Below are 13,219 nucleotides of genomic sequence, written 5' to 3' on the forward strand. Positions count from 1 at the left end.
TCTTATAATTATTATGGTTTTAATTTTTCAGTGATAAGGAACAATATTGATTAACATAAACGGTAGTGTTTTCTATTAATAACAACTAGAATGGTATTTGTTATATACAATGACAAATAACAAAGGTATTATGAATTATTTTTTTCTTTCCAATGTAAAAAATTTGGTGATCCGTTTGTGTGTATCGTACAATTTATCATTTCGTTCCTGAAAATTGAAATTATCTATTATATTTCTTTTTTTACTAATAATAAATAGTAACTTATGATAGTATAATGAATGACAACTTACAAAAAGCGATCTCTCAACAAAAATGCTCTAGGTTGCATCCAATATAGTCTTTCACCGTTGTAGCATAAGATTTGCGCCATTGTTACCTTTCGAATTTCTTCTAATTGACTTAATACAAATGATCCTGGACTGTTTGCATTTTCGTACCAGTACCTATCACCTACATGAATAATGTTTGAAATTTAAGATACCTTAATTAGTAAAATTAACGACAAACATGGCACAACATTACATTCATATTTTTCTTTTTTCAACTAGGGTAACTGCGAGATCGCTTACCGAAACGGATATTTTGAAAAGTTTGGCCCAACAAGCAGAGAAATGTTGGTCCCAAGACAGAATCAGCTAGAGGCGCCTCCGAAAGTAATCCTGTGACTAAATCGATATCCTGTACGTTCCTGCAAGTAACATAATTTTTATTAATTACAAAAGATCTAGTTTTTAATAGAATATTATTCAATATTTGTTACATATTTTATATTCCCTTACTTATAGACTTTTCGAAGTCTTTCTATTGTATCTTTGGTCATTGCTCCTCTAAGATCATCGAATGCGACAATGTGCGGTAAATTACAAAAAGATCGCCACCTGACATAAGGTGGTAGACCGTGATCCCTTCCTTGTTGTATAACTTGCGCGGCATAATCCACTGCGATGTCGTTGCTTTTCCCATCGTGGAAGTATCGTTCCAAAAGGATTTCGTTCAGTCCAGGTGGCAAAGGCTTCCTAGAATGTCCCGCTGTCGCGGAAATTAAATCTTGCATCCTAGATCGTCATTAAGACCAAGTTCTCATGGGACAATGTGTTGGCAGTTCGTAGCAATACTTAAGAAAATTGTATCTAAATCCCACGTGCACTTTTAATAAGGCACTTTTCTTCCAAACATTTACACATCGTATAGTGAAAAGAATAAATAAATATTGAAAGAATATTATAAATCAACCTATTAATTTCCATTTCTACATATACATTATTCTATCATTTTTTTAAAAATGAGGTAAATGTCAAAAGTTCTTAAACTGGTTTCATTCTCCTTTCTTATCGCAATCTACGATTACATTTGCTGGATTTTGCGTAATGAATTACCTCAGAGAAATGTTACTATATGGTTTTATACTTATCAATCTTCGAATCTAAAGATCTGTAAGACTCACGCAATGTAGTCTATCACGTTCTGTAACTGCTATACGCTTCAAAAGGTTGCGTTAAAAACTTTGCCATTTAAAGCAACGTCGGCACATGTGATTCTTACAACAAATAACTCTAAGTGAAATAATTTACTTGAACTAATGACATTTTAGTTTTTAATGCCACTAATCGTAAATATTTCTTTTGTTCGAACCGATGGAACAAATATTAACGAAACATGAAATCCCCTTTAAAAGTAGAAATCCATTAAAACTTTGCTAATCGTTTGTTTTTTTTTTGTTACTATGCCAGGTACCATTACCCATCGCACACCTAGCAACAATTAAATCCTATGAAATATACACTACTATTAAAAAATATCCGAAAACTTTGGTCACTTATGTCATCTTGTAGCTGTAAGGTTACTTGCAGCTTATTTAGATATCATTTAAATTAATCATGAGTTTCTTTTTATCAATTGAGAAGAATTTGTTTTTATCTAACTCATTTGATATAGGAATGATACAATTTGAAGGTAAAAATCATTTGAAATAACAAAATGGTACTATATCCTTTCTCAACTACAGATGCCTCAATTATATTATTGCATAGGAGATTTCAATAACCAATTTAATTTCATCATAACACTTTACCATACATGATGTAATACACATTGCAGATACGATTACATCTGCAATTTCGTAACGAAACTACGTTCGGATATTTTTGACCTCACGTAGCGTACGTTTGTTTCGGGATATTTCTCGTCAAAATTATACATGTAATTTCAACTGACCTGTAGCACCTGCGATCAGGCGATCAATAGCACCAGCTTCATAGAACTCTTGCGGAGCATAGAAGGCCGATAATAAGGACCTTTCTCCAGACTTTAACGCCGATCGCGAGTCAACTAGGTCGAGGGTTTTTGGGGTCAACGTGGCAATGAAGAAGAGTCCAGCAGACGCGGCAGCGTTCGAAAGTGTCGCATCCGTTCGAGTATTATAGCCACGAAAGTAGCCTCGGTGAGTTAAGCGTAATTGATATCTATTAACGTACCGTAACATGAAATAATTTTAGTGAACACACGAGTGTACGTGCGTATATGAATAATATATACACCCTCGTATAATAGCGTCAGAATACTTCAAGATGACTCATTATTCATGAACCTATAATATATACACTATTAAGTATCGCCAAGTTGTATATTTGTTGATAAGATATTTCATGAGTTATTGGTGAAACCAGTTCGCTAATAACATGCTAAGTAGAATGCATAGCATTCAGAGGAATTTTTCTGCAGGCATATATTTTAATTATGCAAGAATTTAGCTGGGATTAATTGACTTCTGCTTTTCGTTTTAATCTGATAATCAGAAACTACCTGATTATTCAATGCTTCTATGGTAGTAGATATAGCAAGAAAAGGAGGTAATACACGGCGTAATAGGGAAATTAAATTAAAATTAAAAAATACAGTTGTCCGCTTCAGCAAATTGGTTGAACAAGAAAACTGGAGAAAATTTTCATAGTTCTCGTCTGGTCGAACGAGTAAAACCTGTTAATGCGTTAAATTAATTATGAACCGAAAGAAAGTACACGTACTTGTCGAGAGTTGTTTCACCGAGAACAACGGGTAGAAACTCGTTATAAGTTATATGCTCCATTTCCGCGATAACGATCCTTCTTGCTTCCTGGTAGAGTCTCTCGTCGTCCCAATGAGGATTCAGTTGTCCCAGCGCTGTTGCGACTCGGTTATGCTCGCGTAGAAAAAGTACGTGCATTAGAGTGAGGCCGGGGTTCTCGTTTACCCGCGAATCCCCGCTAAGAAAACACGGGAAAGCTTTGTTCGCGCTTCTGCAACTTTCGTACTTCGGCGATGGCATGGGGAGGTTCTTCCTTTGCGTATTAAGCAAACCGCCCTTGCCGGATCGCAGAGCTTTCGCTACGTCTTCGGAACTTCCATAAAGGGGAGAAAGATCCAAGTAGGACGACGCTTGGTTGATCTGCTGTCTGGCACCCAATTTGCACCCCTACATCGAAAAATACTTATGCACTATTTGTCAAGCATCGCGTCAGATATTTTGCATTATTCGACGAAGCTGTCTTATTTAAGGGGACGAAATCGACAAATTTCTTGTTCTACATCGTTTGCATCCCTTGAAAACGTACAACTATCGTGCGATTATCGTTTGTAATTCATTGATCAATTCAGACACTAATCTAAGGAAACTATAGTTTACGGTTTCGCAATTACTCTCCGAGGGGATTCGTTTCGCACGCGATATTTCTAGTTTACCTGAAGCGAATTTCCAGGGTGTGGTGCTGATCTCGAATACTCCATGCAACCGACTGGATTATCGGCACGGATCGGAAAGCATTCCGGATGAAAGTGTTCGTACTCCACGTCGCAACATTTCAATTTTGCGCCATCGGGTAATACCATCTTTGGTGTGTGCGCGAGATCGTGGACGAGGAATTGTCCAAAGAGCGCGGTCAGCGCCATGATGTACGGATGTTTAACGTCCGATCCGCCGGAATGCACTCTCAGAGAAACGTCCCTGGCGCTGGGTAAATCCGTGCGTGGCAATGAGACCCCGTCGACGTATTCGGGTGACAGAAATCGCACGTAAGCTTCTAAAGCCGCACCCCAAGTCGGATGCACGGCGTTGTTGCATCTTCCACTGTGCGTTCTGTACCGGGGATCGATCCTCTTGCAGGCGTCCATCACTTGCAGAAACGTAGGGGAACCGGGGCAATTGATGGCGGCTACGGACGGTAACACGGAGGTCGCTTCTTTCGACGACATGTTTAGAGCTTCCACTAGCATCACGGCCATCGTTTCGATCCGTAGTGCTTTCCGTGAGAGATTCTGGGCGTGCTCGGTCATTTCGTGTGACGCGCCAAGGAACCACGACGGTGAGCCGTAATTTAAGTGCGTGTGCGTGTTCAGGATCTCCCGTTCCGCTTGATCGTATTTCTCCATCGAGATGTTTGTACGCCTACCCAGATCCACCAACATGTTTGACGGTAGTATCGTACTTTCGACGAGCACGAATATGGCAAGGAATCTGCGAATCGGAATCTAAAGATAGGAAATATAAGCTTGTCCCTGCGTAAAGCTGCAAATGGTGCAATTGAACATTTTTCCCGCTGCTCTTACGACAGTCAGCGAGTTTTTACTAAACCATATATCCGCATATAGGAAACCCAATAACACAGTGCGATAGACCTTTGAAAGAAGTAAAGCTCTGTGAGAACAGAGAACGCTTGCTCAATAGCAAATGCAAATTCCTCCAGCAATTCTAGTTCCTTCAAGAGTAATCTTGTGAGAAAGGGTCGTCATCAATTATCTGTAATAAAGTTGGAAGTAATAATGCTTGTATGAAACAACTTTATTCCCAAGATCGTGAGAACAGAAAGGAATGGCGTATTTCTTGTTACAAGGAATACAGTTATTGTTACAGTACACATTTATCGGTATTTTATAGTGACCACTGAATAGTGTTACAAAATACTGTTTTTTTTCTACTTAAAGTAGAACGATTTTCCCGTTTTTACTGTATAGAAACTGTCTATTTAGCCACGACAATAATTGGAAACTTGAGGACAGTATGAAACCCTTGAGCATTAACACTGTGAGAACACATGTAGTTGGTGAAAACACCAGGGTAACGTTACACCTTCCACATGAGGTGAACTCGTGAGAAATCGTCTCTAACTTCTATTATACATACAGTAGTATACCTTGACGTTACCTAATAATTGTCATGTAAATTCAATGGTTACCTTATTACCTAACTTGACAATGACGCGATAGGATCAACCATTAAAAACACAATTATAGGGTTGGGCGCTTTCGGATTATAAGTTCTCGGCGTTCCTACATCCGCATTGCAAATGAAACGGGGTGTATCTGGTGAAACTACATTGGTAACTTTTCACGAAATAAAGTCACGAGATACGAAAAGAATTTGCATGATTTCTTCATAAATTAGTCTTCTGGTCAACAAAACAAAAAAAAAGAAGAAATGAAAAGTAGAAAGAAGAGTCTACAAATACGAAATGGTTCACGTGACTTGCTTTAACATTCATTAGCAGAATTGCAATGAACCACGAAGACCTTGTATAGAGGATGGCATTTCGCCTTATTCCGTTCTAGTTATTATTGGTTGTTCCATTTATCGCGTTAAATTCATTCATCGGATGCCGTTTACATCGTCCGTTTACATCCTGGAGGCAATTTTTTTTAATTGGTTATGCAATTAATTTCTTTTTGGTCATGTCGATTGCGATATATAGACAGAATGAATTCGTCCGACCTTAAGTGGAGACCAAAGAGGACTAGCTGCTTGACATTTAAGCTCCTTCCTGGTTCTTTTGTGATTTTCTTACGTAATCTCCTCTGCTCCCATGATTAGTACTCGTATGAATTGATGGAAATCATTACCTGGGAACGTGATTCGCTATTGCTGAAAAGAGATTTCTAAAAATTTTCACTCTCTACCCGCTATATAGAAAATTAATTCGGAGGAAGTTGTTTTGATTCTTCCAATCATTCTTATTATATCTCGATCTTTTGATGATTGCTTTAGCATTCGTTTCACCTGTTCCTTTCTAAGTGAAATGCAATTTTACGTAAAAAATAGTAGCACAAGCACAGTATACAATGATACATTGCATTGATGATACATGCAATTTTAAAAATTAGATTACAAAACAAGTGATTAAGAATATTATCTTTTAGAAACGCATGCTCCATAACATACACCTTGCAGAAACTTTCTTTTATTCCACGGAAAAGAGTTTCGGGTTAGTAACGTTTCTAATTAAACGTCCATTTTACATTGTATTTTATAGAAAATACACATTTCTCTGCACATACATTTACAGTCTTCCTTAATAAAACTATTTACAAATGTTAATTTGCTGCACACTCAGAGTAACAGTTATTACATTGTTAAATGGAAGGAGGAACTTTCGAAATATTATTCGAAAAGTTTATTTACGTCCGCGAAATATTAATCAGCTTCGCAACAAAAGTAATTTACCAAAATTCTACAATTCGCATTAAAGATCATTTTAAGCTCACGGTCTTATTTTCACAGTGCTACAATATACAATTAAATTTATAGCAAAATGACAAAATAGTGTAGAAGATTTCTCAGTCACACACAATATGCATTAGTTCGTAACACTTTTCAAAAAGAAGTGCTGCGTCTTTTTTATCACAAAAATAGGCCACTGCATAAAGTGATTTTACCCAACATGTTTGTTTTGTTAATGCACGTGTTACTATGAAACTTTCACATCGTCACATCTACTGACTGACAGATAAAGTAGAAACTAAGATCTTAGCACTTTTTTTTTCATTTTTTTTGTTAATTTTTATCCTTTTACAGAATACTTTAATTTATAATAATTGAACGTTAGGTTGCAACGATAAGATTTCAAGGATAATAGCCATTCGTGATTTCTATATATTAAATTTAAAATGTAACTGAAAAACCGCAAGATAGTATTTGAACGTTAAAATACGTCAAACGTGTTACGTTCTTAGAAGAGGTAACGGTTCGAATGCCAGAAAAATCGCAGAGTACCGTAAGGGTCATGATCTCGGTTATCTCGCAAAATGAAAGCGGAAACACTCACCGCGATAGGAAGGCAAATATACCGTTGATCGGTCTTTGTTTCACGCACACGGACATTTTTCCAGAACTACCGTCCCCGTACCGTAGCCGTTGATCCTATCTATATTAATACACGATAAAATTCATTTGCGTAGTAAAATTTCGCAAGAGCCGCGCCAACAGTTAAGCGCAAGACACGAAGGGGCAAACCTGAACTGAGACCGATCCTCGAACGAAAGTAAAACTTCGCGCAGTACGTCCATCCAATCGGTTTAAAGAGTGGGGCCTCAAGTAAGGATCACGCTAATATAGGGTGTCAACAATATACGCTGTGAGCAGACGTATAACACTTACTTAAAGATACGGTAAAAGTGCATCGTCGCTGCAGTCGGATTGGTATTATGAACAAGACCAAGGTTCACCTTTCATAGACTACGTTTATCGGTAGTCGCGGTTGGACGTACAGTTTCAAGGCTCCGAAAGTGCATTCGTACTTTCGTACACACATGTTGCGTGCTCCTTTATAGCAGTGTTTCTTAACCTTTCGCGCGCTGCGGCCCCCTTTTCGACATGTTACTTTTGCGTATCCTCGCTTTAAGTGTTTTTTATTACGTTAGACAAATTTGGAAACCTGAAGTTACATACAGGTCGTACAGGTAAAGAGAAAGTCTCCTTTTATTATGGTTTCATGCGGCCTAGTCTGGAAATTTTACCGGTTTCATGTGCTTGCAGTGGAGTGCGTTCGCGCAAACTTCTTCGTTCCTATCTAGGATCCTCTACGTGAATAGTGCTGCACGTATCAACCTTGGTTCGGAAACCATTCGAAGTTACCGAATACCGTGAACATTCGAATCGCTTCAAAATCTTGCCAGAAATAAGAACTTCTTGTAAGTTTCAACGAGTTTTTGAATTCGAAGTATATGCGCAATGGGGGCATCGCAGATCCCTAGAAGGAGAGGGGGCAGAGCACGGGTTAAGAACCACTATTCTGTAGCGTATTCCGGTGTCTACCATCTTGGTACCATTGCGCTATGCTAATTGACACTCGCAGGCTTGACCGTAATGTTGACTATAGATTAAGATTCTTGAAGACGACGCGATGTCGCGAATGATTTACTGCGTCAGTTACATGCGTCCGTATGTACGCCCACGATCTTGATGCGGCAATCCGCATATAAAGGTATTACGCGTCTCGGGCGATTATTTATGTCACGCGTGGGGAGACGAACTGAAATCAAAGTCTGGAGAATGAAACGATTTTAGTAGAATTACTTGCGTGATGGTTAATTGCATAATTGTCTGGAAGATTTCAATAAACAATTAATGCCAATTATCTAAAGGTAGTCATCGAAATTCAATAACAGGATCACATTTCTTATCTAGTTTGAAAATCTTCAGTAGAAGACACCTAAAGTTGATACGTAGGATAAATTTTTGGATTAATTGTATTAAATGTACATCTATAATGGTATTTTCTAGTTGGATTCAAATATATCATCTTTGTATTCACTTTTACTACCTCAGTGGCAAGTAATAAAATTTATCCAAATGAGATTGATTTAATAAAAAATGTGATCTTGAGGTGAATATCGATACATGCGATTCATAAACCATACATTAATTTTGTAAATTAAACATTTATATTTTGGATCCAGGGTTTCTACAACTACTTAAAAATAAAACTGTATATCGTTAGAGAGGCCTTGAGCACTTTATTTTCGCTCTACGTGCCATCGTTTACATTTTTCACTTTCTGCTATTTGTTTGCTTTCATAATAATTAATTATTTAAAATGTATTGAAATTATCTATGATCGCGTCCGTATCAACATGTTACGCACTTATTGCTCGAATATTACAGTACCTTCTTTTAAGAATGAATATCATCTGTGTTATCAAGCACTGCCCCGCTGTAAGCTAAGTCCCAGTAATGTTCAACTTGGTGCTTTTTAAAGTGCTCTCGAGCCATTTTCTCGATCGGGCAAACTTTGAATTTGATCTCTCCGAAATGACGCTGTTTGCTAGTACCTTCCCACACAAGAACGCATTTGTTCGGTACATCGTTCCCATCATTATCTTTTACAATGTCTTCCTCCCATTTAATCCGATGCATCATTAATCGTTTGTATTTACTTAACTGTTTTGCTCCTCCCTCTACAACAACAACGTTGCAGTCTCGGAAAAGCATTACGCACCCTGTAAGATAGAGTTGTTTCGCATTTGTTTCTACTTTGAATTTCTTCGAGGCGTTGTTTAAGAGATCGCGTATTCTGAAAAATAACGATATAGATTATTATCAAATCACAATTATTTGGTATTTTTTTGTATCCGGTATTGAGCCGAATATAATAACTTCAATTATTGAATACTGGCACAATGTACCATTAAGAAGTCAAATTGACCATTAAATTCCTGAAAATTTGCACGTGCAATGTAAAAATAATTTATTTATCTATATATTTTTAACTATACCTGTAAACAGCTACATGTACACCGAGTGTGGTGTCTTCTTTAAGTTTTCGAGCTTTCTTTTCGCGCCGTTGATCGGCAGTAAGCCTCCGAGCTGCGTTAGCATCTTCGTGCGCTTTTAGTCTCTTAGCCATTTGTTGTCGAACATGAGCTTCTATTTTCGTAGGATCATGTACGGCTTCTGTGCCTAATACTCGCATAAGATTCGAGATTCGCAATTTTGGTTCCGGTGGTGGTTCCAAACCTAATCGTATTTTTTCTTGCTCTTCCTTCCATGCTTCCCGTCTATTTTGCCTACGTAATTTCTTACGTTCTTTTTTCGTCAAAAATACAGGCATATATATTGGTTTTAGGGGATCAGCTGATATGAAAAGAAAGTAAAATGATAGTTAGCAAACGTTCAAACGGACATTTCAGATGTTATAGTCTAGTAAATGTATTTAAAATAAATACGTACTTGGAGGTCGCATTTGCGTAGGATGCTCTACAAGATTAGTGATAGTGGAATTTTTAATAGTTGTAGCTTCATCTTCATTCGGATATCCTCCTGTTAATATAACAGAATCCCACCATTCTACGTTAGGCACATCTTCGCTAAGAGCTTCAGTTTTTGGTGCTATCAGTGCCAGCTTAGTCGCTGAACTTATACCAGTTTTTCTGGCAATTTGACTAATCTCATTCTGTAACTTTTCTAACTGCGCTTTCATACGAATTCTTTCTGCTAGTTGTTGAAATTTTCCAGGTTCATGAAATTTTAGTGTTCGTTTGCCACGCACCGCTGGTTTTACGCCTATTCTGGTATCAAAGAAATGTGTATCTTGAATTTCTTCCGGACCTTTCGATTCTTGTAGCTGAGCTTTAAATTCTTCGCGTTTTTTTGCTCTTATGTTAGCTTTCAATGTTGGCACTACTTGTGTAAGTTGAACCTCTTTGCCTGTTATATCTACAGTTCTGCCAGATTCGTCCAAGATTAGTGGGGTTGGCTTGTCAGGAACGCTGACATTACCAAGTAAACCTGAACTTAGTTTACTTCTAATTTGAGCTTGTAAAGCAGCAATTTTTCGTGCTTTGTCAGAATCTGTTTTACTCAAGAGACCTTGATTGTACATGCTTCCTACTGTTGGTAATGACTCTCGTGCTTTCAGAAGAGGTTTCACCGGTGCAACCTCTTCCTGCTTTATAGCTTTCAGCGCTCTCTTTCTTTCTTCAATTTCTCTTTGCGCATTGGCCATCATTTGTCTTATCTGTAAAAAATTAATAGACGTGTAATTAATACAATATGTACATTTGCAATTTTAAACATATCTTCATATATAAGGTACCTTATCCGCAGATAGCTGCGCTTCCGTTGTCTTTTCATTTTTGACTTCATCATCCCTATATCTGGGTTTTTTCGCCTCTCTGTCTTTGTCCTTATCTTCCGCATGGTTTCGTTTTTTACTTTTTTGTGCTGCTTTGGCATCATCATATATTGCAAATATTTTTTCAGTTAATTTCGAAGCTTTCTTATCTTCCAATAAAGCAGACAATTTATCTACAGAATTCGGAAAATTATAAAAATACATTAATCATTTTTTACAGAAATAATAAATCTGCAGTTAGATATTACACAGTTATAACTTGACACTGATAATAATTACAAACCTGCAGTTTTTCGTTTATCATAACCTGAAGTGATACAATTGACAGCCGTGGTGACAATAGATGGTTCCCCGAAACCAAGAAACTTGTGAACCGCCTTTTCAATTTGCGGTTTCATTTCGTCAATTTCTTTTCTCGTTAAATACGACATTTTTTCTAGGTCTGTTGTAAAGAATTAAGCGTTTCAAATATTCGTCAACTTAGTACAAAATCATTTACTTCACAACATAACCTCTACAAATTGTAAGGTTAAGTATCGCATTTCAATTACACTTCTCTCTAGGAATGATTATTTTGTATTCCGAAAAATACCGAGAATGCAGTTGCGTCAGAAATAATTGCCATGGTATATACTTTTGGAACAATATTTGTTTTGAAATTAACAATAATCGGCAAACATACTCTAAATCATCACATTGCAACACCGTAATTGTTATTCAGGTTCGTTTAGTTATTTACTAGATTCATGTCAAAGTGGTAATGCCAACTTCTCTATTAATTTCCCTGTATAGAAAATATACCTACAGAGAAATATCCCTGGATAGGTTGGCATGGTATTTAAATTTAAAAGGAACAGAATTGGCTTGTTTCACGAAATTAAAATATTTTTAATATATTTATCGATATCTATCTATGACGTAGTACCTAATTTACATTTTTCAATCAATCATTTTATATTCTCAAAAAGACTTTTTCATACAAAATACTTATCCCTGTGCGGTGGGGATTAGAATACACCCACAGTATCCCCTGCTTGTCGTAAGAGGCGACTAATAGGGGGAAGAAAGGGTTAATGAAGATGTAGAAAAGAGTTAAGAAAAAGAATTAAGACTTAGTTAAAAAAAAGAGTAACGTATGCAAAGATATTAAGTGTTAAATGTGTGCAAAGAGAATACACGGAATGAGTCTTCAATGAGAAAAGTATGAGAGAGGAAAGAAAAAATGCGCACAAGAAAAAGATTGTTAGAATATAATTTGCATAAGAAAAGAAAGTTTATAGTTGGACAAAATAAGAACATTACACTCTTTAATAAAAAACAAGACTAAACACTATCTACTGACATTAAAAAATCCAGTAGAAAGTATTTAATCGTGCATATTATACTTGTTACTAAAAAAAAGGTGAAGAAGAGAAAGAAATATCTGTATTTGAAGAGCAATTAAGTTCTTCTAGTTTCTTTGCGAAATTAGTAATAATGTGATGTGCAGTAATTATATTACCATATATGAAATCTTTTCAAACAGATAAGTGTTTTGCGCAAACTTCTGAAAGTAACTCTTTAAATACTGAACATCTGTTGCTGTGGAGTACGATCGAAATTCCTGAGAGGTCATCCGTACGTAATGAGAGAATTTAGATATACGTAAAGTTCTGTGGTAGTAACTTCGAACGAAACCAATGATGGAAATCCATAAATATCGTTAAATTTTTCCAGTTATAGATGCATGTATTCTACATTCCATTCAATCATTTATCCATGATTCAAACACTGCACTAATCAGAACATTCTGTCGGTTTATCCGCAATCTTAATATAATACCAATCTCTCGTAGCATTTGGAAAATAAATGAGATGGTATTACGTTTTAGAAAAGCTAGCTGTAAATCATGTTAAGCCATAGGCGAGTTCAATAAGACCTACGGTATCACGTAAACTTGTTAGGGAGAAATATATGAAGGTGTAAGGGACGAAAATAGTTGTGGGGGCTAGAGAAGTAGCAGTGGACCGACAACCGCAAATGAGAATGGTAGAGGGAACTATGCTGTTCCACGCTTCCCTGGTGACCGATGAGGCCAATTCTAGGGACCACATTTGTTTCATTCGAAGCTGTTGCTCTAAACTTTTCTGTTAATTGAAACGAAGAAATTGGAATACCCCTAAATGTTATTTTGGACCATTGTCGACCGCGAATTTTGCAAAAAACTCCGGACGCAACGTGGACAAGCACTCAGAGAAATCGAGTTCTCTTCAAAGAGAAATGCATTGATTAAATCCCTTTAAATAGCCTTAAGAAAGCTTACCTGGCTGGAACTGTATAAAGCGGATTGGCAACTTCAATC

At 36.9% G+C, this 13,219-nt stretch overlaps 2 protein-coding genes across 4 annotated transcripts; both read right to left on the reverse strand.

Annotated features, from left to right (window-relative positions):
- On the reverse strand, positions 1-8,407 carry LOC143423543 (peroxidasin). Of its 3 annotated transcripts, XM_076894934.1 has the most exons (9): positions 7,763-8,406; positions 7,072-7,680; positions 3,719-4,490; positions 3,025-3,452; positions 2,216-2,463; positions 781-1,030; positions 571-689; positions 292-451; positions 1-207 (listed from the first exon to the last, which is right to left on the reverse strand). In XM_076894934.1, exons 2-9 carry the CDS (start codon positions 7,125-7,127, stop codon positions 129-131), a joined length of 2,112 nt encoding a protein of 703 aa, XP_076751049.1. In that variant the 5' UTR covers positions 7,128-7,680; positions 7,763-8,406; the 3' UTR covers positions 1-128. The 3 variants fall into 3 exon arrangements, with proteins under 3 accessions (XP_076751049.1, XP_076751050.1, XP_076751051.1); XM_076894935.1 differs by having other exon boundaries at positions 7,404-8,407; XM_076894936.1 differs by having other exon boundaries at positions 3,719-4,504; positions 7,072-8,406.
- Positions 8,408-8,736: 329 nt separating this feature from the next.
- Prp3 (pre-mRNA processing factor 3) lies at positions 8,737-11,618 on the reverse strand. The gene is made up of 5 exons (XM_076895167.1): positions 11,162-11,618; positions 10,840-11,051; positions 9,975-10,761; positions 9,521-9,878; positions 8,737-9,318 (listed from the first exon to the last, which is right to left on the reverse strand). The coding sequence occupies exons 1-5, from the start codon at positions 11,307-11,309 to the stop codon at positions 8,919-8,921; spliced, it is 1,905 nt and encodes a 634-aa protein (XP_076751282.1). The 5' UTR covers positions 11,310-11,618; the 3' UTR covers positions 8,737-8,918.
- Positions 11,619-13,219: the final 1,601 nt, after the last annotated feature.

This window comes from Xylocopa sonorina, chromosome 5 (genome assembly GCF_050948175.1).
Source record: "Xylocopa sonorina isolate GNS202 chromosome 5, iyXylSono1_principal, whole genome shotgun sequence".
NCBI classification, from domain to species: domain Eukaryota; kingdom Metazoa; phylum Arthropoda; class Insecta; order Hymenoptera; family Apidae; genus Xylocopa; species Xylocopa sonorina.